Below are 27,516 nucleotides of genomic sequence, written 5' to 3'. Positions count from 1 at the left end.
GCGGGAGGTCGGTTCTACCAGTAGTTTGAAGCCCCTGTTGAGTTCTGCACATCTTGCAAAACTAAAACCCCCAAAAACATCATTCCTAAATACATTAGACTACCTCAGATTAAAACTTGGTACTGCATCAAAAGCAGACAAATTAATAGCATAAAAACAAACAAACAAGCAAATATTTTTTTAACCTTTCCTGAAATCTAAATTTAATATACTTGGCAATGATTTTTATAACATAGGATAGGTACACAACCATTCTTTCTAAAGTTGTATTATTTTGGCTTCCTGTTATGGTCCATAATTTTTACAATTTCTTTTGTAATATACACTTTATCTTGTTATTTTCCTTTTTGCTTGCGCATAAATGCAACTTTGAAATAAACTACAATTTATGAAAATATTCATGATTATGATCATAGCTCCATCCACCAAGTTGCCTAACAGGGTGTACAGTACAATCAGTTTATGGTCAGTGAAGAGAAGCAATAGGTTGCAAAAAAAATAAAATAAATAAAAATAAATAAAATAAATTCTTCCAACAGAGATTCCAAGATGACAACTGCATAGTGGCTGTGATTGCTGGTATCCGAGTCCGTGATTCTCTCTCTCTAAATTACTTGCCTTTGCAGACAATGCGGAAAGGGAAAGGGAGGTTGGGAATGCAGCCCTTACCTCCGAGGGATTCCTCGACTTCAGAACCATGGACTCGTTTGTACAGCCAGCGTTGGAAGGTTTGGGGATTGAGCAGTTGAGTTTGAGGGGATGGGAAGATGGGCTCCCATCTCTTCCTGGCCATAAGAACATAAGAAAATGCCATACTGTGTCTAAATATTAGACTTGTCCAATAACTGGGTCAGACCAAGGGTCCATCAAGCCCAGCATCCTGTTTCCAACAGTGGCCAATCCAGGCCATAAGAACCTGGAAAGTACCCAAAAACTAAGTCTATTCCATGTTACCATTGCTAATGGCAGTGGCTATTCTCTAAGTGAACTTAATAGCAGGTAATGGACTTAATAGCAAGTAATGGACTTCTCCATAGTGTTTCATTGAGCCCTGACGTGAGAATACTTCCAGGAGATTCTGCAACTGTTCATGACACTGCAGCCTTGGGTGCCCCATAGCCAGTAGGTGACATCGGCAAGAGCAATGCTGCCATGGGCAGAGTGGAGAGCATGGCTGGAGGAACATCTTCTGGAAGCTCCAAAGCAGTGTAATCCAGAGTCCTGGGAGTTCTTCAGGGAAACAATTTAGCTGGAAATGGAAGAAGCCCAACTGGAACTCAGGTACATCAATATATTATACAAGGGGAGGGCTTGAATTTAGTTTAGAGATTCTTGCTGGGTTCACGCTTGAGGAGATCTGGAGAGCAAGTGAGGGTCTCAGTGATGTTGTGATGGTCCAGTCTGTCCTGGTTATGGACAAATATGTTTTTTAGAAAATAAAATGGTCTCATTGGAATCCTTCAAGCAAAATATGGAAGAACATCTGACTAACGCTGAGTCTCAATATCAGTGGGTATGAAATCTGCAAGATGCTCTTACAAGGACAATACTTTATAATCCACCGAGTATTGTTGGATTATAAAGAATTTAGAGAATGTTACATGGTGTAGAAATCTGTTTCATTAATTTTCCACAACTTCTTTTTATGTCTCCGCTTGAGATGTTTAGAAGGTATTTGAAGGAAATTCTAAAAGTTCTAGATCAAGCCTTCCTCCAGTGGTTAAGGCTTTTTATCTTCTCTTGACCAAGAAGCAAGATATTGTGGCTAGGGATGTGAATCGTGTGCCCGATTGTCTTAACGATCAAAATCATCTGGCAGGAGAAGAAAATCGTGTTTGGCATGATTTTTTAGTAAAACAAAATCGGTTTTTCCGATTAGTGTGCACTAACAAAAAAAAACGATTTTTCACAATAAATTGGGGGAATATCTATTGTATCGCACTCTTTTCTGATTAATGACGATTTAAACCTTATCGGGACGATAATCTAAATCGTTGAAAAACTATTCACATCCCTAATTATGGCCTTACAAAATTGTTCTGCTATAACTGAAGACAGTTTGGATCTAACTACATTTTTAGAAACATCAGATAAGGAATTAGCCAAACCTGCTACCTTGATTGTGATGATACCTCTCAAACCTAATAGAGTCAGGCTTTTGAAATTATTTTTCAAACATAGAGATGAGTTATTTCTTCAATGTAAGGTTAGGGTTTTCCCAGACAAAGCAATTCCTCCTGATGAGGCCCAGAGTTTTGCAACTTGGGGCCTTGTTTTTTCTAAAATTTCCTTGCAAATATCTGATGAAATTCAACAAGGTTTCTTCTACCTATTATGAGCCAAGTCAATTAACTTTATTCCTCAGTGAGTTTTAAAGTGGCTGAAAGGTGGAACATAAATCAAAATAAATAAATATATAAATATGTTTCTTAAGTGTAGTTTCATTTTTGGACTTGGATATCTTAATCTCCTTTAGTTATGAGGGCACGCGCTGGAATGCCTGGTGGCCCAACATTAATGTCAAGGCCACGGGCCGGGACCACCTCCTCCTCCCCCTCCTTTGTAAGGATTGAGGTGGGGGGGTTGGGCAGGGCAGGCTTGCAGGCTGGGACAACCCCCCCCCCCCCCACGCGTGGGCTCATATCATGAGACAGGCGCCAATTGACAATGTCACAGGCCAGATTTAAAGGTCCTGCTCCCCCGCCTCACTCCCGCATTGGGCGGTCAGACGCCCGGCAGGTAACGTGAATTTTCATGGAAAAGTCTTGCAATCACGAAGAGAAGGTACTCTGGAACCTGCCGCTCTACTCTTTGCTGGCCCAACATGCATTTCAAACACGGCGCACCAAATCCCCCCCTCACCACAACCTTGCTCAGGTAATACAGATACATTGGGGAGCCTGAGATGGCCATCGGTTGCCTTCCCTTCTCGTTTGACAGCTGGTGATTTGGCGAGGTGAGCAGCACAGTTGTTTTCAGAGCAGGGGATATGCAACGAGCGCCATGGCCGATTCTCAGCCATGGCCATTAAGATCAGGCATGTGGAGGGGTACACAGGCCCATAAAGGGGCTGCAGGGTACAGAGAGAAGCCAGCAAAACGTCAGAGAGACGAACCAGTGACTGCCGGCAGACAGGACAGCACACCCGAGCCCGGGAGGGGGGGGGGGCGGAATGGACAGTAAAAGTTGTCAAGCAATTGTAATTTTTCACTGGTTCAAATGAAAATAATAATTCCCTGACAACTTTTAGCCTCCATCCTCTGCGCTGAATTTCAGACAGATCCATGTGGCAACTAGGGATGTGAATCGTTTTTTGACGATTTAAAATATCGTCCGATATATTTTAAATCGTCAAAAATCGTTAGGGCCACGATACAATACCAATTCCCCCGATTTATCGTTAAAAAATCGTAAATCGGGGGAAGGGGAGGGCAGGAAAACCGGCACACTAAAACCCCCTAAAACCCACCCCCGACCCTTTAAATTAAATCCCCCACCCTCCCGAACCCCCCCCCAAATGCTTTAAATTACCTGGGGATCCAGCGGTGGTCCAGAACGGCGGCGGTCCGGAACGGCCCCCTCAATTGAATCCTGTTGTCTTCAGCCGGCGCCATTTTGCAAAATGGCCGCCGCAAAATGGCGGCAGCCATAGACAAAAATGATTCGACGCAGGAGGTCGTTCCGGACCCCCGCTGGACTTTTGGCAAGTCTTGTGGGGGTCAGGAGGCCCCCCCAAGCTGGCCAAAAGTTCCTGGGAGTCCAGCGGGGTTCAGGAAGCGATTTCTTGCCACGAATCATTTTCCGTACGGAAAATGGCGCCGGCAGGAGATCGACTGCAGGAGGTCGTTCAGCGGCGGTCCGGAACCCCCGCTGAACGACCTCCTGCAGTCGATCTCCTGCCGGCGCCATTTTCCGTACGGAAAACGATTCGCGGCAAGAAATCGCTTCCTGAACCCCGCTGGACTCCCAGAAACTTTTGGCCAGCTTGGGGGGGCCTCCTGACCCCCACAAGACTTGCCAAAAGTCCAGCGGGGGTCCGGAACGACCTCCTGCGTCGAATCGTTTTTGTCTATGGCCGCCGCCATTTTGTGGCGGCCATTTTGCAAAATGGCGCCGGCTGAAGACAACAGGATTCAATTGAGGGGGCCGTTCCGGACCGCCGCCGTTCTGGACCACCGCTGGATCCCCAGGTAATTTAAAGCATTTGGGGGGGGTTCGGGAGGGTGGGGGATTTAATTTAAAGGGTCGGGGGTGGGTTTTAGGGGGTTTTAGTGTGTCGGCTCACGATTTTAACGATTTTCTCGATAGTTTTCACACCCAAACGGCAACAATACGATTCCCTCCCCCTCCCAGCCGAAATCGATCATTAAGACGATCGAGGACACGATTCACATCTCTAGTGGCAACTGCTGAATTGTAACGTGTATGGATGAAAGGATAGGCAAACGGATGGACGCAGCCTCGACAATAGGCATTCTTGCACTGGCGAAAAAAGAATATAAGAATCCAGGAAATAATAAAGTTATTTATTTATTTCAAATCATTTATTGTTCAGCTATAGCAGAACCACTGTGCAAATGGGGAAAATTGTAAGATATTTGACAGCTGATTGACACTTAAAACAAAAGAAATGAAAGGAGCAAGGAGAAATTATTAATAAGGGGCTTTTTAGAGAAGGAAAAGGTAGTAATAGGTGAGGAAGGTTAAGAAGACAAATTTAACAACATAAGCAAAAAGCAGAAATGGCATTGCAGTTAATGAGACAAATTTGCAAAGCCATTTGCACACCTAAAAGACATTTGTAGGTGTGTAAATGGCTTGTTAGAGAATTTCCAGTCTCTGGAAACAAAAAGTATGCACACGGTTTTATTCCACATATGCTTTCGTGCCCATACAAAAAAAAAAAAAGGCGTTCTGGGGGGGTGGCGTCAGGGCAGAGCTAATTTGCATCCACAACAAAGAAACCAATAAGCAGTGGAAAATCCTGTGGTTTACTACATTGGCCTCAATGGCTTCAAGCTAAGGGAATTCACATTGAAATGTGTTGTCCAGAAATCATTGTTTCCATATGGAAGCAATGGCGCTCAGTGAGGGTAAATCATGTTGTGCCTTGAGAAACCCAATGCTGGTGTCTGTATTTTGTTAGCACAGGAATAAACAACATTTATTTTTTTTAAGTACATAACGTCTTTACCTTTCCAGTTTTGAAACTGAAAACCTAGAGGGGGTGGACTAACATAGTGGAATTTAGAAGAGATTTGGAGAAATTCCTAGAGGAAAAATTCATAATACATTACTAGCCAGGTAGACTATGGAAAGCCTTTGCTATCCCTGGGAGAGAGCAACATGAACATATCTCTACGTTTTGGGATTGGTAGGGTACCTGTAACCTGGACTGGCCACTGTCAGAGACAGGTGGCTGGGCTCAGTGACCTTGGTCTGACCCAGCATGGCATTTATGTTCTAGAAGTTTCTGCAGTACTCACCGTTTTGTGATAGGCCATAAAAAGCAGGGAGGGAGGTGGTAAAATTCTCAAAGCTTTTTCCTTTGCTCCGCACAGGCTCCAACTTCTGATGACTAAAGGCAAACAATATTTTATAAAGAGGGAGCAAACTTCAAGAAGACTGTTTATAATAGCAGCAAATGTGTTCATATCACCTGCTTCAGTAATATAGAAAAATAGCCACAAGGAAGGAAATAATATTAGGTGCTCTAGTAAAATACCTGAGGCCCCAAACAAGCAAACAACAATTGTGGCAGATAAAATGCACTCCCAAAATATATCGATGATCATCATAGTATATTTAGGGCTAGCTAGGCCCTCCTTTAGAGAAATGGGAGGTTCTGTGGGAGGCATTGCTATTTTGAGTGATAATGAGGGTCCACTCCCTAAAAGGTGGGTTGGCTGTCAGAGTCACTGGAAGGAGTTGTTGGAGACATCCTCCGGGGCATGTAGGAGAGGCAGCCATGGAAGGGGCTATTCTCTTCAGGCCTCCAAGAACGGAAGGGACAATTGCCATTATCATCTGTCTGGTGAGGGGAGCTCTTTCCTGTTCTTGTGAGCGTGAAGCTCCAGGAATGCTCTGACCCCAGTTTTCAGGAAGAGGAAATTATCCTGACTGCATCCAGCGTCAAGATACTTGAGATTTGTTTTGAGTGGAAGAAGAGGACTTTCTTGTTTGCTATAGGTGCTTTTAGAAGAGTTAGAAGTTGATGTGCATTTAATATTCTATTCAGTTCGTTTAAGAAGCTGAATTTTGCATTTCTGAACTATTTTTCTGCATTCTGTAGTGCTGGACTGCCTACTTTTACTTTCAGTAAAATTCTTTTTGATTTTGGAACACAACCTTCAAAGTGTGGACTGTCTTTTTTTGTAATAACTAAGCATGATCCCCTGTGCCTTACAGGTTAGCCTGTCCACTAGGGATGTGAATCGTTTTAGGACGATTAAAATTATCGTCCGATAATTTTAATATCGTCTTAAACCGTTATGGAACACAATACAATAGAGATTCTAACGATTTATCGTTATAAATCGTTAGAATCGTGAGCCGGCACACTAAAACCCCCTAAAACCCACCCCCGACCCTTTAAATTAAATCCCCCACCCTCCCGAACCCCCCCCCCCCAATGACTTAAATAACCTGCGGGTCCAGCGGCGGTCCGGAACGGCAGCGGTCCGGAACGGGCTCCTGCTACTGAATCTTGTTGTCTTCAGCCGGCGCCATTTTCCAAAATGGCGCCGAAAAATGGCGGCGGCCATAGACGAACACGATTGGACGGCAGGAGGTCCTTCTGGACCCCCGCTGGACTTTTGGCAAGTCTTGTGGGGGTCAGGAGGCCCCCCCCAAGCTGGCCAAAAGTTCCTGGAGGTCCAGCAGGGGTCAGGGAGCGATTTCCCGCCGCAAATCGTTTTCGTACGGAAAATGGCGCCGGCAGGAGATCGACTGCAGGAGGCCGTTCAGCGAGGGTTCCGGCGCCTCCCTGAACGACCTCCTGCAGTCGATCTCCTGCCGGCGCCATTTTCCGTACGAAAACGATTCGCGGCGGGAAATCGCTCCCTGACCCCCGCTGGACCTCCAGGAACTTTTGGCCAGCTTGGGGGGGGCCTCCTGACCCCCACAAGACTTGCCAAAAGTCCAGCGGGGGTCCGGAAGGACCTCCTGCCGTCCAATCGTGTTCGTCTATGGCCGCCGCCATTTTTCGGCGCCATTTTGGAAAATGGCGCCGGCTGAAGACAACAAGATTCAGTAGCAGGAGCCCGTTCCGGACCGCTGCCGTTCCGGACCGCCGCTGGACCCGCAGGTTATTTAAGTCATTTGGGGGGGGGTTCGGGAGGGTGGGGGATTTAATTTAAAGGGTCGGGGGTGGGTTTTAGGGGGTTTTAATGTGCCGGTTTTGCGATTTTACGTTTTTTTGATTTTTCACGATATTTTACCCCCCCAAACGGCAACAATACGATTCCCTCCCCCTCCCAGCCGAAATCGATCGTTAAGACGATCGAGGACACGATTCACATCCCTACTGTCCACCATTAGCAGAATCTAGTTTCCAGATGTTGCTCCAAGTTGGAAATTGCTCAGCAGTCTCTGGTTTGTTTAGGTTTATGTATATTAAACTAGATATACCACTCATCCAAGCAAATATCTAGACAGTTTACAATTTAAAACATAGATAATATCATAAAATCATAATAATCCATTTAAACATCATACAATTCACCTACAATAAAACAAAATATACATGCATACAATAATCCAAAATTACCATGAATAATCACAGCAAAACAAATGTTCCAGGTATCTCTGCCTAGGTCTTCTCAAGCCCCTGTACAAGCAGGGGGGGGGAAGTGTTACATATATTTCTTATACCCAAAGGAAAACAATGTTCCAGGAATCAAATCACTGGTTTCCTTTGGGCTGGATAAATATGTTATTGTGATTATATTTTTTGGAGTGCCTGGTTATCTGTTCCATCAAAATGGTTATGAGCATCTGCTCTGAGCTGCTGTTTGAAGAATGCACTTTATAGGACATTGTGAAAGGAGCCGACCAAAGATATCCAAAACCAAAACAAATAACCCAGTTTCTCTAACAATTAATAATTTGTAGTCACCTTTCATTTGGCTGTCTGAGTGCTCACTTTTTTTATATTGACATGGATGCAAAATGTACATGTTTAGTGGGATGATATTTTTTTAAAAATAAATATTTCAGTTCTGTGCTTTTGCTCTTTGCACTGCTGGTCCTACTTTAGGCTATGTGAGTGACATTAGAGAAGGTTTGTCCTCCACTTTTATTAGATGAAAGTGAAGGATGGATTTGTAGAAAAAGGTTTTCTAATTTAATTTTTATTTCCCATAACTCTCCTGTGCCCATTGTGTTCCTGTGAGTGGATTTGGTTACAGTCTACTGCAGGGGCCATGGATCTGGTGTCTTGGCAACAAAGGCTTTTCATAAACATGCATGCAGAGCATTCTAGGGGGGGCTATCATGGTAGTTTAATTTTCTACTGTAAAAATAGTGTCTGTCAGCTTTTGTGTCGAAAAGGGAAGAAGGAAATGTATTCTATATTTTTTAGAAAGACAGAGAGAAATAGAAGGCAGATCATTACATCAACAACAACTCTTAAACATGTAGAGTGCAGACAACAAATCTTTTAAATAAATAAATAATCTCTAGGTTTAGGCCATTACTTAATTCATTATAAATATAGCCCTTAATATCATGTTTAGAATACATTTTATTATGCAGAGAACTATAATGCTTAGAAATCTCAAGAATCATTTGATATGCATAAAAATTCTCCCTCTCTCTTTCACCAGACTCAGTGGACTGGATTATTGCCACTGATACAGGGGGCCTATTTACTAAGCCATAGTTTTGATTAGGGATGTGAATCGTTTTAGGACGATTCAAATTATCGTCCGATAATTTTAATATCGTCTTAAACCGTTATGGAACACAATACAATAGAGATTCTAACGATTTATCGTTATAAATCGTTAGAATCGTGAGCCGGCACACTAAAACCCCCTAAAACCCACCCCTGACCCTTTAAATTAAATCCCCCACCCTCCCGAACCCCCCCCCCCAATGACTTAAATAACCTGCGGGTCCAGCGGCGGTCCGGAACGGCAGCGGTCCGGAACGGGCTCCTGCTACTGAATCTTGTTGTCTTCAGCCGGCGCCATTTTCCAAAATGGCACCGAAAAATGGTGGCGGCCATAGACGAACACGATTGGACGGCAGGAGGTCCTTCCGGACCCTCGCTGGACTTTTGGCAAGTCTTGTGGGGGTCAGGAGGCCCCCCCAAGCTGGCCAAAAGTTCCTGGAGGTCCAGCGGGGGTCAGGGAGCGATTTCCCGCCGCGAATCGTTTTCGTACGGAAAATGGCGCCGGCAGGAGATCGACTGCAGGAGGTCGTTCAGCGAGGCGCCGGAACCCTCGCTGAACGACCTCCTGCAGTCGATCTCCTGCCGGCGCCATTTTCCGTACGAAAACGATTCGCGGCGGGAAATCGCTCCCTGACCCCCGCTGGACCTCCAGGAACTTTTGGCCAGCTTGGGGGGGGCCTCCTGACCCCCACAAGACTTGCCAAAAGTCCAGCGGGGGTCCGGAAGGACCTCCTGCCGTCCAATCGTGTTCGTCTATGGCCGCCGCCATTTTTCGGCGCCATTTTGGAAAATGGCGCCGGCTGAAGACAACAAGATTCAGTAGCAGGAGCCCGTTCCGGACCGCTGCCGTTCCGGACCGCCACTGGACCCGCAGGTTATTTAAGTCATTTGGGTGGGGATTTAATTTAAAGGGTCGGGGGTGGGTTTTAGGGGTTTTAATGTGCCGGTTTTTGCGATTTTACGTTTTTTTTTTCGAATTTTTCACGATTTTTCACGATTTTTCACGATATTTTACCCCCCAAACGGCAACAATACGATTCCCTCCACCTCCCAGCCGAAATCGATCGTTAAGACGATCGAGGACACGATTCACATCTCTAGTTTTGATACCCAATTCACTAAAGGGCGTTAAGCCTTTAGTAAATTTGGCTTTAAAACTGGATCTAACAGGTAGTATATTTAAAATAAATCAGAAAAGTATTTCTTCAATTAACGCACAATCAAGCTGTGGAGTTTGTTGCTGGTCAAGGCATCTAGCATAGCAAGGTTTCAAAAGGGTTTGGACAATGTTCCTGGAGGAAACGCTTATTAGCCAGATAGACTTGGGAAAGATATTGCTTATTCCTGGGAGTGAGCATCAAGAAATAGATCAACTGGTGAACTGGACTGGCCACTGTTGGAGGCAGGATGCTCAGCTTGGTGGGCTTTGGTTTGATTCAGAATGGAATATCTTATGTTCTTATGGATATATGACTGCTGCCAGTAGTGGACTAATGTTACTGCCAGGTAACAGATATGCATGACAGGTAGGGATACTCCCCCCCCCCCCCCCATTCCCTGAATCAGTTCAAAAAACCTTCTGGGTCAATTCCTCCACTGAATTGAAGAAGAAATGACCATTTGGGCAAACCTCCTACCTATCCCATTCCTGGAGTCAAGGCACTCTCCGGACTGAGCTCCCCCTGTCTCTTGAGGTCCTAGTGCACCCGAACCCACCACTCCCTTCCTCATCCCCATGAAGGTATTTTTCCAGAAAGTTATGGGCAGGAGGGAGCAATCCTGGATCCTTCCCCACTGGGACTATGGCATGATCATATCGGACAAAAGAGTGCATGAGATCATAAGCCTGTCAGTGTCAACAAGACAAGACAGAAGAGCAGTCCTTTCCTTCCAATACTGTGGAAGAAGACCTCATAGGGGATAGATATGGGAGGTAGATGGCTTGGCCCCACAGGAACCAGAGGGAAGAGAGTGAGAGTGCATGATTAATAGCTGGGAAGCAGTTGCTTGAGTACTTGCCAAGGTGGTCATTGTCATGGAGAAGCCTTGATTTCTTATTGGGGGGAGAGGGAAAATGAGGGACTGAGAACACAGTTTCCCTGTAGGCAGTGGCTAGTGCAAAAACTTAAATACTCCTCCCAGTGAAGTTTTTGTTGGTTAGTTAAGGGTGGTTAACACATAACAACATTTTAACACCAATTTGCTGTAACTTGTTTTAATATTAATGATCTCCTTTGCATAAATTTACATGTGGCACAGCTCATTAATATCCTTCATGCATTAAGACCATTTTTTATTGTTAAGGTTAACACATGTATGTGTTTTAACCAATAGCACACATTAATGAAATCATAGACAGGGTAAGTTTCAAAGGGACTTCTATAGGTAAAGTAACACTTTACTCACAGAAATTAACCCTTTAGAAAGAAATTGCAAAACTAATACATGCCATAAAATTATATGCATACACACTATATAGGTGTAGCTTTTACAGAGGAGATGTTTTCACAGGGATGGGTGCAGTTGGATATTTAAGCATACTACGTTCCTAATTTTAAAAAGCATGCACGTAAATTCTCTTGGCAACTAACTGTGGTCCACATAGTTTTTGATGGGGATGATTTTCAAGGATTTATATGTATAATTTTACTCTTTGAAAACTGGTGTAACTTATATTGCATATTTTGCCAACTAACATGCAGGATAGTTCAAATTATTCTCTTAATTGCACAATTATATGTGTTAAAAAACTCTTTAGTGAACAGAGGGCCATAAATCGAAAAGTACAATTATATGAATATTAGGGGTGTGCAGTCTTTTGAACTTAAATGGAAAACGCAATTTTTTTTTTAACTTAAAAAAGTGATGAGGCGTAAACGATCAGAATTTTCCACTTATCAACATAGCTATGTTGAAGACGTTGGAAATCGCAAACTGTTGATCTAATAAAAATTTAAAACCCTCACCCCCTAATATCCCCCCCCCAAGACTTACCAAAACTCCCCAAGCTGGCCAAAAGTTCCGTGAGGGTCCGGGAGCGGACGCGTGGGGAATCACGTGACATCCGCGTCACTCCGACGTGACGCCGACGTCACGTGCTCCTTGCAAAGGAGTTCAGAAATGGCGTCCTGACCCCGCTGGACCACCAGGGGGTTTTGGTAAGTCTTGGGGGGGGGGGGGATTAAGGCGGGTGAGGGGTTTAAATTTGTATTTGCACATATGGACATAGACTCAACTTATGGAATTCTCCATATGTCCATATTGACTGCAAATGACCCCCCCTTTCGACTTATGGACTTATGAACTTAAACTTTTGGTCTGCACATCCCTAATGATATGAATCTTTGCAATATATTATTTAAAAGGGAATATTTGATAAATTAACAAGATAATTAATGGTATTTGGTTTTCATGAATAAGAGTAATACTGACTCATTTACCTCTTGATGCACATTTACAACTGTGGGCTTTTTTTTTTTTTTAATATAAACCAAACCATTTTTAATCAGTTGATCAAACTGGATATTTATCTTTATCAGTTGTACTCTATTGCTTTTGCCCACCTGTTTCTTCCTGCTCCTTTGGGCTTCCAGTCTAGTCAGAACCAGAGCTGAGTTCTGGAGCAGTGACCCTTTGTTCGCAACTACCATGGAATATTTTTCAAATATTTTGTATCCCCTCCCGACCTTCTGGAGCCTTACAATCATGAGCCTTAAATTTGGCCACTAGGTGTCAGTGCTGTGTGATGACTGGCACTCCCATCTCACAGAGGATGTGAGTGCTGCCTTTGCAGCAATCCCTGCCCCAGACAGTCCCAGGGAGCAGAAGACATGACCCTAGAATTGAACCCAGGTGCTGTGCATAGCAGTTTGCAGCATGGCTCCTGAGCTAGAGCTACCAGGCCAGCCCTGGGCACTTATTTTTGATAAGAGAGTGAATAGGTCAACACAGAATGAATATTCTGCTTTTAATTTCAAATGGGAATTTCAAATTATATGCAAGGAAATAATACAATTTATTTATTTATGTATATTGTTTTATAGACCGATATTTTGTATATCAATCATAAAAAAGTGTAGCTCAATACAGAAGCAATTTCCAGAGCTGATTCCATGATATCACACAACACAGTATAGCATAAGGGTCTCAAATATTCACAAAACATATGAGTTTGTGTTAACATCACTATAATCCTATTTTTCCAGTTTATTTAGCTTCTATCTAGGTGAATGGAAGAATGCTTACTTAGAGCTTAACCGCACTCTTGCGTTTGCTAAGAAACAGGCCGATACAGTACAGTGCACTTCGACGGAGTGCACTGTACTGTATTGGCCTAATAGGGCCATCAACATGTTGATGGCCCTATTAGGTATGCCCGCGCGATACAGAAGGTAAACTGTGCAGCCAAGCTGCACATTTTACTTAAGAAATTAGCGACTACCCAACGGTAGGCGCTAGTTTCTTGCCGACACCGGGGAAAGTGCACAGAAAAGCAGTAAAACTGCTTTTCTGTGCACCCTCCGACTTAATATCATGGCGATATTAAGTATGAGGTCCCGAAGTGTAAAAAAAGTTAAAAAAAAAAAAAGAAAAAAAAAGTTTAAATGGGCTGGCGGCTGTCGGGCCAAAAAACCAGACGCTCAATTTTGCCGGGCATCAGGTTTCCGATCCCATGGCTGTCAGTGGGCTCGAGAACCAATGCTGGCAAAATTGAGCGTCGGCCTGTCAAACCCGCTGATAGCCACCGCTCTGGGCTAAAAGGAGGCGCTATGGATGCGCTAGTGTCCCTAGCGCCTCCTTTTGCCTGTTTCTACCGCACCACCTAATTTGTGTTTGTCCGCTCTCCTGCAGACTTTACTAAATATGCCTGAAAGGGATTTGTTTATTTTTATTTTCTCACATTTTAAATTGAAAAAAAAAATAGTGAAAATATTCTTACCTGTTAGGTTTACTGGTCTGTTGTGAATCTGCAGGCATTTTAATTGTTCTACTGACAAAGAAAATCTTGCCCAATAAATATGGTGAGTAGTTTTCTGCTCCATCCATACCATTTTCAGAATTTATTCCTCCAGTCTGGCTCTGGATGGCATTGATGTACTTAGTTGACAAGTCCCATCCACTTTTTTGGAAAACAAATTATGTACTATGTGTCTCTTCTGCAGCAGCATCATTTGCATGAGTTCCATCCAGGTAGCATCAATGATACATGTTTCTCATTTAGATACAAGTCCAAAAGACACTGGACATTGAAGCTTTAGGATATCTAAGTATTTAATGCAGAGATCGTCCAGTTCTTTATCGACACCCCATGGCAAGAGACATTACAAGATCAGCTTTGCCGCATCGCTGATCACATTAATATCTATTTTTGGGGCTGGCTGATGGTGAGCCATTTTTTGTAACTCTTCGGTTTTTATGCCTTTTGATGCCACCACCTTCTTCCAGAGACCATCGCTGCATTGCTCTCTTTGGAAAATGGAAAGCTCAGAAGCATTTTTCGCTTGTCCAATCCATTTGATACCAAAGAGCTGGCTGTTTTTATTTCTTTTTAACAAAGTGTTCTTTCTCTGTTGAGGAAGCTTTGGCCCAATTTTACGTGTGTCCATAGCTGTGAAAGGAATTTGTTGACTTCAAGCCATGGACTGGAGACGATAATAGATACTCCAGAAGTTTTTCCAGATCAAACAGAAGCACATGGAAGCTTTTGCTGGTCCATTTTGTCTTTACTGGCAGGATTGTAAACGGGCTTTGGGCAATGGATGATAGCTGTGGACTGAAACCATAAGATATTGTTAGAGATGCCAGGAATGGAGGAACCCATCCTTGTTTGTAATTTTCCATATTCCATCTTTGATCTGCAATGCTCAGCAATTCCTTGTTTCCTGATTTACCTTCCAAACAATTGTCCTTTCTCAGGAGCACCCTTTCCTCATATCATTAAAGATAAAAAGAAAGGGGGGAAACCTGGTCACCACATCTGAAAGGGTCGCTTTTTCCAAAGTAGTGTTAGAGGTGGCAAAGAAAATATGGGTGTCTGTATTTATAATTGAGTACCGGTCTATTAGGGAAGATGGAAAGAATGAGACGTACTCTAGAAGGAAAAGTTTACCCAAATAGCAAATGATAATCCACGGAACATTACAAAAAAAGAAAAAAGCTTCAATAATTTAGATTCAATCAGTTTTTACCTGAGACATCTTTCAATCTCAGAAGCTAATTGAAAGAAAACGCCATAGTTATCAGGATTAATCAAAGATAATCTCTCTATAAGAGACTATGAAATTATCTAATCTAAATCTTAGATAAGATTTCTGCTCCTTTGAAAATAACAGTAGAAAGCATCAGACTTAGGTAAAAAAATAATATGACCTTTAGTTCATTTATACAGAAAAACAAGAGATTTATTTATTAAATGCATCATGACAGTACAGCACTGCACATCAGTAGGAACAGTATGGAGAAAAGAGCTGATTAATCTGACTTACAAAAACGGACAAGAGTCTGACTTGACAGTTAGTTAAGAAGTGCAGGTCCTTGCAAAAAAAAAAGATGTGTGAAAACATTTCACACCAAAAGCCGGATGGAGGAAACATGACATGTTTGCCCCTCCTTCTACATTGCTTTCACCTTTCACCCGCTAATACAAATATACTGTACAATCCATGGCCAATTGATTTAGCATTATTTTTTCACAAGAATTCCTGAGCATTTCTCAATTTCTCCTGTATAATCCTGCTGTCTCTCAGTCAGATTTCTCACCACTCAGCTAAGGCAGCCCTCTCTTTTTCCACCTTCCCTCACCCTTTTACTTTACAGCTCCTCGTGATACAACCTGTGTTTTACTTGAATATTCAAGCTTTCATTCTGCCTTTGCATTAACCTACTCATTTTGCTGTACTGTACACTGAAGGAAGTAGAGCTCTCAAAAGTTAGCTCAGGGATGTCAAAATATAATATAAAGAGGTTATTCACCTATATAACTTTTATGTTGATCTTCATTTTTACAGTACAATAAAAAATGTCACCATTACCATTGTACTAATGGTTTTTGGTCTCTGTGTGGTAGGTTTCAGTAGTTTTTGACTGCTTGTATTGAAAATCTTGAATTCAAGCATGCTTAGGATAGATACACAGGGTGATGATAGGGTCAAAGGAGGGATGACCACAATAAAGTCAATGGTGTCAGACTAGATAAGAGCAACTTGGTGACTGTGCATGCCAACTGGTCCCAGGATCAGTGCTTTCTGTTCTGCTGCCCTGTGCAAATGATTACTTTGTGGGGCCCTGAGGCTGGTGCCATTTTGTTGTACAGCAATACAACATACGACACATAACAGAACTGTACTGGCATCAGAGGGGGATGGTGCCATTTTGAAAATGGGTCTAGGCATGGAAGAAGCAATTTGGGATCGATCCTGATCTATATTTCTCTTCTATAACCCATGTACATGGGTGGGTTAAGAGGAGTACAGGGAAAGTGGGGGAATGGGGAAGGCTATATGTGGGAAGGGGAAATTTTTATTGCAGTGACTTTGGGAGGGGTGGCAACCTCACCCTTTCCTTTCTTTGTAACCTGGTCACCAGAGGTTTGATCCTGGAAGAAATGTTCAGGAATGTCACTTAACCTCTACTTGTGGGTTAAGGTGATGGATTACTCTGGCAAAGGTTTATTAAGGGGATTTGGTATATTCATTGAAACAATGGTGTGAGAGAAATCTTCTAGGGGTAGTGTTATTTGAGTCAATATAAGGAGGTGTTTCAGAGAGGGAAAGTGAATCAGTTACAATGATGGTTCTGGGCAAAAAGGACCACAAACTGTTGCTCCTTCCAGAATCTGGCTAATGTGACCCTAAATTTTGACCAATAGGTATCAATACTGAAGTGAAGGTTTACATTCTTCCCTCCTGGAGCTGTGAATACTTACATCCATTGCTTCTCTAGCACTGACCAAATCTGGGGAGCGAAGCCTAATCCAAGACTTATAGCCACATCCTTGTCATGGCAGTGCATAGTACTTATCACTCAGTCACCAGGCAAGTCCTCATCAAAATATGTATCTCAAGATGGATATGTTGTTTGTAAATTCTGTCATGAGAGAGAGAGTAGCTAAAGGCCCCCTTCTAGTAGTTAGCTATTTATATCTCTATAGGAGGCCCATCTAGTAACTCGAGGTGAGGTTTAGGTAGTAATGTAGGGGTTAGGGGCCATTTTGACATGCAGAGTGAGACATACAAACAGAACAGTACACACTTGTGAAGATTTGATGACCTTTGGAGTGAGAAAACTCACACAAAGATGAGATTTATACAATGTTCTCTCAACCTAGCTTGAGCGTCCATCAAGCTAGGTTGAGAGAACATTGCACAAATCTCATCTTTGTGTGGGCCTCATATAGAGGTATAAATACCTAACTACTAGAAGGGCCTTACAGCTAGTCTCAGTTTCACTTTCTCTCGCTCTCTCTCTCCCTCCCTCCAGATTAACATTGCAGTATGGTGCTTTTCACAAACATTAAGGGGTAGATTTTCAAAGGGGCACGTGTGTAAGATACGTGCGTACCCCCCGAAAACCTACCCCAAACACCCCCTGCACGCGCCAAGCCTATTTTGCATAGGCTCGGCGGCGTGCGCAAGCCCCAGGATGCATGAAGTCCTGGGGGCTTGCAAAAAGGGGCGGTCGGGGGCGTGGCCAGGGGCACGTTAGGGATTGGGGGGCATGTCCGGGGGGCGTTGGGGCTGTCCGGGGGCATGGCCGAGTGCCTCGACACAGCAGCCTGTGTCGGGGCCTGGCGCGCGTAAGTTACTAACTGCCCGGAGGCCGCTCCCCCCTTGCGCGCACTGACCCCGGATTTTATAAGATACGCGCGGCTACGGTGCGATCTAGAAAATCCAGTTGTACTTTTGTTCGCACCTGGTGCGTGAACAAAAGTACGCGCGCAGCGTATGTTTTTAAAATCTACCTCTAAGGCCATAACATGAGTTGGAAAATAACCCCTATAGTTAGCACACACTAACACAAAAATCAGGACCTATGGAAAAAATGATCCTTGGGAAAAACAAAATTCCCATATGGCCTAAGCTGACAAAACAATGCGGATCTCTACTTATCTCACCCCAGCAAAATTTAAGAAAAATAGAATAGTTCATGAAAAAAGATTCCTTCCATCTTCAAATGTTTCTCTACAATCTCAGAAAAAGGTGTGTAATTAATTTCACATTACTTTTGCAAGAATGTGCCATTATTCTTATTTTCCCCCTTTTCCATAGACACTACAGTAGTAGAATGGGAGATTTTCTTTTGAATGAATGTCATCATTTGCATGAAAGATTTCACACAAAAGCTGTTACCGAAAGCTTCTTCAAAAAGATGACCACTACAAAATCCTTACAAAAATTCCTCAGAGCCTATCTTCTATTTGCATATCCAACAAGTTTACCTACGACAAAGCAGAAAGATTTGGGGTGAGAGTGAGAGGAGGATGTGGGACTTAAGGCGCATGTTTTTGTGAGTTCACCTTCTGCAGGTGACTTCATGCCCAATCCAAAGAATGAAAGTGCTTTGAAAATCTGGAGTAAAATCTGTGCAAAAAAAAAAGTATGCACAGACTTTCCTGCAACATATACAATTATAAAATTGCCCTCCCTATGAATATATCATATTAAAAAAATATATGGCACCAAGAAAGAATGAAACAAGCTGTATTGTCCTGCATTATCAGTGTCCTGGAGGAAATATAATTAGCAAAAGTACTTATTATTTAGGTTGGAGACTTTGAGAACACCAGATGAGACCATTAACCAAACAAAAGGAAGAATGGTAAAAAAAAAACAAAAAAAAAAATCTTTCCCCTCTCTCTCTCCCTCTGTTCCTCCAGTGGAAGACCCTCACTGTTTCAGCTGTCAGTAATCATAGACAGGAAAACCGTGCTACATTTTGGGTCTGCAAACAAAGCTAATTTATTTTTCTCCGAGGGAGTTTTGTCCTCTGTGCCAGAAAGCAATAATGCTACAATATCTTTCTACTTAACAAAAAAAAAAAAAAAAAGAAGAGAAAGAGTTTTTTCATTGATTAAAGAAATGAAAAAAGATAGAGCAGATTTTGCTGTACGGTACCTCTACTTTTCTCGGCCTAACAAATGTGTTAATTTTTTTTATAAAGCAAAATAGTTTATAGTGTATATACATATACACACACATACTCTCGAAACTGATTTACCGTATATATATGTACATACACAACATACACACACTGTGTAAATTTTTATACAGAAGCAAATCAATTTACACCCACACATACGGGTAGATATTAGAAGCACTCTATTCTCACAAAAACTATTTGATGACATCTGTGATATAGTCAGGACATAATCTGAAGAAATATACAAATGATGCCTTCTGACAAACTGTAAATGAAAGTGCTGGCCATTCAGGTCTAAATCCTCAGAGCCCTGGGTTTGTTGAGATGGTTGTCAATAGTAAAAAAAAAAAAAATTGCCTGCCTGGTGGACAGCAGCTTGATGATTGGCAGTGCAAATAGAAGACAAACGAGAAAGCCTTCAATCTGCAGCTGATGCACAGGAAGAAAATGGGGAGCTGAGTTTACAATAGAGAAAACATTACCAAGCTAATGGCACAGGCAATCATTTGACCACCATGCATCTCTGAGAGCAGCAGGGCATCCATTTTCAGTTAAGTGTTAGAGTACCTTTTTGCTTTCTCTGACCACTGCAGGGGTAAAACAACCTAGTGTGTGAAACCCACTGACTGGTAATAAATTACTATATTGGATACTTTTTGTTTTCTTTCTGCAATGACTTTACTGTGTATTCCTGCTATAATTACCAATTAAAGTGGAGACCGCTTTAGCAAGCTGTATCTAACTGTATATCAGTCCCTATGCTCCAATTGCTTTGGCAAGCATCATGGGGTCAAGAGGTTCCTTTGACCTTTAACAGCTATGTCTCTCTGACCACTCTCTGGTGCAATCTCGGTTGAACAGATGGACACTATTTTTGCAGACACCATAAGCTTAGAATATAAAGATAATGAAATAGTGTTTCAGGTTTCAAATTGGTTTATGAGTATAAAATATTGGTAGACAGCCCAACAAAATATCCCACTTGAGAGTGCAGTTTGAACATAGAAAATAACTATAATCCCTATCTTTAATCTTTGATTACAGAAGCTATTTTTAAAAAAATGACAGTGAATTGGATTTTTGTCCCTTGAATTCACAAAGGGCTCAAATCACCCAAATTCAGGGTTTAGAAACAACTTATGGCAGAAGGACGTTTTACTGAATTCAGCAAATAAAAAATCATTGCACCCTACTGTGTAGCTCAGTCTGGGTGAATATTATAATACTTGCTAATGTAGCAGTGTCCACAACACAGTATGCATCTTCCGATACCCTATGGTCCAGGGAATTCATAGATGTATGGAAGCATGCAGTATATCTGAAAAGGCGAGAGGTGCAGGACAGGATTTGCAGGCTGGGGGATTCGTGTGCCATGCAGTGTGAGGGTGTGAGTTGCAAATGAATTAAAAGAGAGGTAGACACTAGACAGTAAGGAAAATTAGGTTTAGATTAGGATAATGATATGCTGTGCTTGCTATAAATGAAGCTCCCTTCATCCATATAAATTAATTTGAGTTTGAACTTGAACCAAACAAATATCAGTCCAATTTTAATTCAATCAAATTTTCAGATTTTGGGATTATTCTTTGGAATTATGTATCAAATTCCTTGCAAAAAAAATCACATTAGTTCACAAACTTTATTTTGAAACATCTATATTTCTAGTTGTTAGAGTATATAAAGCAGTTTCAGGTCAATACTGTAATGTGCGGTTGAAGATTTCCCGTCTGTAACGTGCTGGGAGCGCACAATTCGGACGCGTAAGGCGATCCAGCGATACAGTCTCCAGTTTCACGCGCCCTTAGCGCTTCTTAAAACAGACGCATAACCCTTTCCGCACGCAGCATGTATATGATATGTAAATGAACGAATTAGCTGTATAATGAAGGAATTGGCTATTCGCCGCAGCAGCTCAGATTATCTCCTTTGTAACCCGCTATTTTGCCGCGTTCTTAACCTGTTAGTTTACCGCCTACCCTCTACTTGGTGTTAGTGTGGTGTTAGTGTGGTGTTTCGAAAATTAAAAACAGGAATAAAGTGTAAAAAATGGGGGTAAAAACCGTAAAGTGTAAAAAACATTGCAGCGTAAGTTGTTTATATATATGTATAAATACCTGTCACTTTCCGAATCCCCCAGGCATGCGGTCATCGATGGTGGCGGCGGGAGCCGGCGGGCGGATGGGGCGCCCGTTCATTCCAGGCGGCGGCGGGAGCCGGCGAGCGGGTGGGCGCGCGTTGGATCCAGGCGGTGGTGGGAGCCGGCGGGCGGGTGGGCGCGTGTTCGATCCAGGCCGCGGCCGGGTGGGCGTGCATTCATCCAGGCAGAGGGAGCCGGCGGCGAAAGCCTCCGGCTCCCTCTGCCTGGATGAATGCACGGCCCCCGCCGGCAGTGAATGAATGCCCGTGCGATTTCGGCGCTCAAGGCCCCGTCCGGTCTCCGGTGCAGCCCCAGTCCTGTCCCCTCCTCCCGAAGCAAAAAAAAAACAAACCCGAAAAAGTAGCAAGGCTTGGGCCTGCTACGGTAGTCCCTTCTCCCTTCTCCTCTCCTCCCGATTTCGGCGCTCAAGGCGGCCGGGTGGGCGTGCATTCATCCAGCAGAGGGAGCCGGCGGCGAAAGCGCCTCCGGCTCCCTCTGCCTGGATAAATGCAAGGCCCCCGCCGGCAGTGAATGAATGCCCGTGCGATTTCGGCGCTCAAGGCAGTCACATGCTGTGACGTCAAGCGTCGTGACATCACGCCTTGAGCGCCGAAATCGCACGGGCATTCATTCACTGCCGGCGGGGGCCGTGCATTCATCCAGGCAGAGGGAGCCGGAGGCCGCTTTCGCCGCTGGCTCCCTCTGCCTGGATGAATGCACGCCCACCCGGCCGCCTTGAGCGCCGAAATCGGGAGGAGAGGAGAAGGGAGAAGGGAATACCGTAGCAGGCCCGAGCCTTGCTACTTTTTCGGTTTTTTTTTTGCTTCGGGAGGAGGGGACAGGACTGGGGCTGCACTGGAGACCGGACGGGGCCAGGGCAGGTAAGCGGGGGCTGGGGGAAAGTTTGCTGAGCATCGGGGAACATAACTGTCCACTTCCTGGTACCTGTCATTTCAAATGTCATTTGAAATGACATTTGAAATGACAGATACCAGCGCGGCCGGGAAGCGTTAGGCCCGCGAACCCAGGATACTGTATAGGCGCTCTATACAGTAAAATGGGTTGTGCGGGCCTAACGCTTGCCTAAGGCTTCACAGCTGCGGCATGCATTTGCATGCAATTTGAAGAGAGTATCGAGTGGTAGGTGAAGAGAACTGTGCGTGCGGGGAACGAGGGTGCGCCTGACACTGCCGCACTGTTTCTACCGCGGCCTTAGAGTATCGATCTGTTTGTGTGTTATGATTCTTTTTTTTTTTGTCCAGCTGATACAAGAACTTTCAGTTCAGCCTAGAAGCAATGTTTAGTGGCACTATGAGCCCACATTTACACATTTGAAAATTAGTGTAAAATCTGTGGGCAACTGCCCAAACTTTGCACAAATACAGGCAGTTATAAAATTACCTCTAAAATGACTGATGCAATCCATTTTGATTAGATTAAGTCCTTTAAGTGCAGAAGCAGGTTATGGTGGCACCATGAGCCCATACCTGTAAGAGCCTAAAGCTTTTTACCCTAGTATATTTCCCCTCCCAATTCACTTATTCCACTTATCGCAGTAACACGTTTTTGGCTGGGAGATATATTTTCTGGAACTCTGCAGTTAGAAACCCTAAGTCTGGCCATTTGGAACAACTAAGACTGCCTCCTTCCAGGGGCTATGAATGCTCCACAGCATCCCCACAGTCAGCCAGGGGAACCAAACCAAGGTCCTCTGTGTGGCAGTGCATAGCACTGCTACTTAGGTACTGGGCTAGCCCAGCATCGTGAGCCTTAGTTGAAAAAGTTGCATTGGCCCGTAGTAGAGCAGCTTTTGCACAAGACACTTTTTGTAGTGTTTCAGAATACGAACAGTTGTTAAATTTCTCTTGTGATAGAATAAAAAGAAAAGGTTCTTCCAAGTGACCCAGATTGGCTGCTTTAGGAAACAGGATGCTGGGCTCGGTGAACCATTGGTCAGGATGATGGACCATTGATCTGCCTCATCAGGGCACCTCTTATGTTCTATGCTCAGATGACTTCTTGCAGCTAGATTGCCTGTCTTTCCTTAAGTATAACAAAGGTTACAAAGAGTCTGCATTGCTTCCTTAAAAATGAATGGGAACTGTGCAACTGGGAGTGAATCAGTTCTCCAGCCTAGACTTACACTGGTCTCAAGCAAGAGTAAATATAGTCTAATAAAAAAGTATCACCTTATATATATATTTTTTTTTGTTAACCTTTGTTTTTGTATATCTGCTTTTAGCACAGCCGCTATGCATGTTTCTCTTCCACTTTTCAACCCCTGGAGATCAAAATGAAGTTGGGTGAATCATCAGCTAACTAAAGAATAAACAACACATTATAATACAATGTTACAAAAATCCAAAAGGTATAGCCCGCAATCACATAGCATAAATTTGCTACACACTGGCTATGAGTGCACAGTAAGATTATTTTAAAAGCCATTTCCATGGGTAAAATAGTACTTTCCTCACAGAAATGGGCTATTTGAAAAGTGCCTGTCCTATGTGTATATACACTGGACTTCTATGCACATAATTTTCCCCATAATATGAGGAAACATTCTTGAGGGTGCAGTTTGGAATTATACACATACTTTTGAATATCCGTAATGAACATTCCTCTGAACTGTTGGTATACAATGGAGGCAGTGCATGGAAATCTATCCCTTGCATATTCATTGCAAATATCCTGAAAGTCAGACCTGTTTGTGGCTCTTGAGGACTGGAGCTGGCCATCCCTACTTTACTGCTTACAGTCTATCCAAAACAAAAGTATTTTAAGGAATATGAGCAATGTCTAATAAGGTTTAAACCAGGTGCTCTGCATGTCCTGGATGTGCTAGCAACAGAGATTTTTTATTTATTTATTTATTTATTTATTTATTTATTTAATTTTATATACCGACAGCCGTTTGCACATCGTGCCGGTTTACAGATAACTTACAAACCAAAAAATATATAGGCAAAGCCTTTACAAGGAACAGTGTGTAACAAACAATAGTAACAGAGTAAATAAGTTGATAACTAAGGGAGGGAGGGGTGGGGGTGATTGCGACAAAGGAGGGGGGGGGGGGGGGGGTGAGAACAGATACATGAGGAAAAAATATGTACAGGGAATCAATGGGGAAATGATATGTACATAGGCTATGGCTATGGCAAAGTGATTAAATTATATCCTCTATTTATACTCACAAAATGCCTTGCTGTTGGGTATTTCAAATTAACTGTATGAGCCACATTAAAATGATGCAGTCATATTCAGGTGATGACATGATTTGATGTCTCCTAACACATTTATGATCTATATATCCTAATTATGCTAAATCATTATGCTAAGCATTAAGCAATCCTACTAACAAAGCTCACACACTGAACAAAGGGCTATTGTAAACACATTGGCTCTGTTGAAAAGGTTAAAAATACACTGCTGAATTTTGACCAGAAAAGCGGGATGTAACACAGATATTTGTTTCCTAGTGTAATGCAAATAAATGCTGTTGTGACTCGTAAAATACAGAATGGCTCCAAATGGCTCTCTATAGCCTGCTTATATATAATATCCTCTTTGTCTCCAGATCTGGTATTAGTGTACACAGCAGAGTAAATTTTCAAAGGATCTACCCGTGTAACTTAGGGACTTACATGGGTACTTTTGGTAATAAAAAAAAAACAACCATGCAGGTATTTCAAAGCACAAGTACTTTTACCCACATAAAAAAAAGGAGGTGTTCCTATGGGCAGATCCTTGGGCTGACCCAGTACAACAATTTCTTATGATCTTAACGCTGGACTTCAGGGACAATGTACAAATACTTCCATAATACGAAACTCTTCTGTGCTACAGGTGGGCAGGAAATTGGTGACAAAAAGGTCTCCTCCCAACAAAACTGGAAAACACAAAATACTTCTTCACTCTCACTTCTCCCTTCTGGGCAACTGCAAAAACTGCACGCAACCATTGGAGCAGGGCAAAACAGAACCCTATTCTATTCTCTTCAGGCAGGAGTGACTTCCTTCCTGAGCTGGAACAAATCAAAAAACACAAGATCTCTCCAAAAAGACACAAAACACTCTCTTCTCTTGCAGGGCAGTTCTTCTTACAGGCCCTTGGGGCACTGGCAAGCAAGGCAACGTGCTATCCTCTCTGGAAGAGGCTATGGGGCCTGAAGTTGGGGACACATTTCCTCCTTACTTTCCAAAACTGAAGCAATCACACTCGGCATAGGCTCAGCCCAGGTTTTATAGGGAGAGCTTGACCAATACTAACCACCTGAGGTGATGGCCTACAACATGCTAGATGTTAACTCTTTACAAAGTCAAGGGGTAGTCTTCTTAGTGAGGGAGTGAAGCACTCCTCACACACAGGCTGATACCTGCCATTGGACGCACGTTTTCCCTTACCCCTTATTCAGTAAGGGGCGGAAAATGCGCGTCCAACCCGCCGAACCTAATAGCACCCTCAACATGCAAATGCATGTTGATGGCCCTATTAGGTATTCCTGCGCGAAACAGAAAAACTGCTTTTCTGTGCACTCTCCGACTTAATATCATGGCGATATTAAGTCTGAGGTCCCGAAGAGTAAAATAAGTTAAAAAAAAAAAAAAAATTAAAAAAAAAAATTTGGAAGTCGGGTCGAAAACCGGATGCTCAATTTTGCCGGCGTCCGGTTTCCGAGCCCGTGGCTGTCAGCGGGCTCAAGAACCGACGCTGGCAAAATTGAGATTCGGCTGTCAAACCTGCTGACAGCCGCCGCTCCTGTCAAAAAGGAGGCACTAGGGACTCACTAGTGTCCCTAGCGCCTCCTTTTACCCGGATCAACCACCGGACCTAATTTGAATAGTGAATCGTGCGCCGGGAAAGCAGGCGTTCGTGGACTTTACTGAATCAGCCTGACAATGTTTAAAATTCACTATAATTTGTGTGGGCACAAAAAATACCTGTGTGCATTGTTGCTAGGCAGCAGGGCTGTGTATTTATTTTGAAGCAATATGAAAAACACAATGATGCACTGTTTCCTTATGTGTCATTTCAAGACAAAATGAAAAGAAAATCCCAATGAAATTCATTGGGGGGTTTTTTGTTTTTTTTTTTTTTTTTCATTTTGGAATGCAGCTCTGGCCTGGTCTCCCAAAATGACCACCACCAAACCACCCCTCCCCCCCTTGGCAAAGTTGAAATAAAAATATTAAACCTAGCCCATGGGCCTTCCCCTATTTCCTCACCCTCCTCAGGCACATCTTACCCTCTACATGTGTTGCTTAAAAGTCAGAATGGAGTAGGAGTGATCCCCAGTCATTTCCAGGCCACATAAGTTAGTTATTTGGTATTATTTGAGGTGTCTGCTATTTTGAAATAGTTTATTGGTATTTGGAAAATGTTTAATAATTTTATATGACTTTTTAATTATTGGATGTCCTGTCAGTTGTTTTGAAATATTTATTCATTAGTATGGTTTACTATTATGATTGATATTTTATATTTCTTGATTTTATTTTAAGAGACATGATGATGATTCTGTTTTTTTCATTGCTGCACTGCAGTCTGCTTTGTTGCAGTTTCTAGTTCAGTTTTTGTCTGCAATTTTCTATTTATACTTTATGGTCTCTTTATTCTCTATTTAGTAAGGGTAGCTCCTGTGTAGGGATCTATAGCAGTCTGACTTATTCTGTTTTCCTAATAGGAGGTATGTTGGTGTTTTAGGGCCTGGTGTAATGTTGCCTTTCCATAGGTAGGGTTATTTCTACTTGCATGCTGGCAGTTAGTGCTTTTTTGGTATGGTAGTTTTACTATATATTGTGACTACAATTCAGTCTACTCATTGCTTTCAGAGGGCCAAGCCCACACCAGCATATGTTTCAAGTGCTCTTTCTACTTTTTTATAGGGTTTTCTGGTTGGCACTATAGCACTACATATAAATATAATATACATGTTGTTGTAAGTAATATTTTTACCTCAGAAGACTAAATTGAATGTGCTTTTTCATGTACAATCTATTATAAATGTATACGATTTTTAATTGTGTGTGATAAGAAAGAGTAAGAAACAAAGAGATTAAAAGAGACAAACTGTTTTTATTGTGTGCTGGTTACTGGAAAAACAATACAAATTAAGGGGTAGATTTTAAAACACCTACGCGCGTAAAACCAGAGGATTTGCAGCTGTGCCAGGGAATCGCTTGCCGGCAGGGTGCCAGCGCGGGCAACCTGCGCCTGCCCCAAGGCAGGCACAAACAGTAAGTTAAAAGAATTGGGGGGGTTAGAATAGGGCTAGGGGGGTGGTAAGTTTAGGAGAAGGGGTAGAAAGGATAGAGTAGGGGGAAGGGAAGTTCCCTCACAGGCCGCT

The 27,516-nt window shown here is 42.9% G+C and overlaps 1 protein-coding gene across 1 annotated transcript in view; it reads right to left on the bottom strand.

The window, feature by feature from the left end:
• WDR72 (WD repeat domain 72) overlaps positions 1 to 27,516 on the bottom strand; it is a 340,497-nt gene that overhangs the window by 104,319 nt on the left and 208,662 nt on the right. Inside the window, exons 15-16 of the mRNA XM_029574500.1 lie at positions 13,836 to 14,026; positions 5,487 to 5,578 (exon numbers count right to left, since the gene is read on the bottom strand). Coding sequence (XP_029430360.1) covers positions 5,487 to 5,578; positions 13,836 to 14,026 — 283 coding nt within the window. The remainder of the gene's footprint in view (positions 1 to 5,486; positions 5,579 to 13,835; positions 14,027 to 27,516) is intronic.

Source organism: Rhinatrema bivittatum, chromosome 13, assembly GCF_901001135.1.
Source record: "Rhinatrema bivittatum chromosome 13, aRhiBiv1.1, whole genome shotgun sequence".
In the NCBI taxonomy this organism is placed as follows: Eukaryota; Metazoa; Chordata; class Amphibia; order Gymnophiona; family Rhinatrematidae; genus Rhinatrema; species Rhinatrema bivittatum.
The sequence above is the reverse complement of the archived record's forward strand: the minus strand, read 5'-3'. Positions and strand labels throughout refer to the sequence as shown.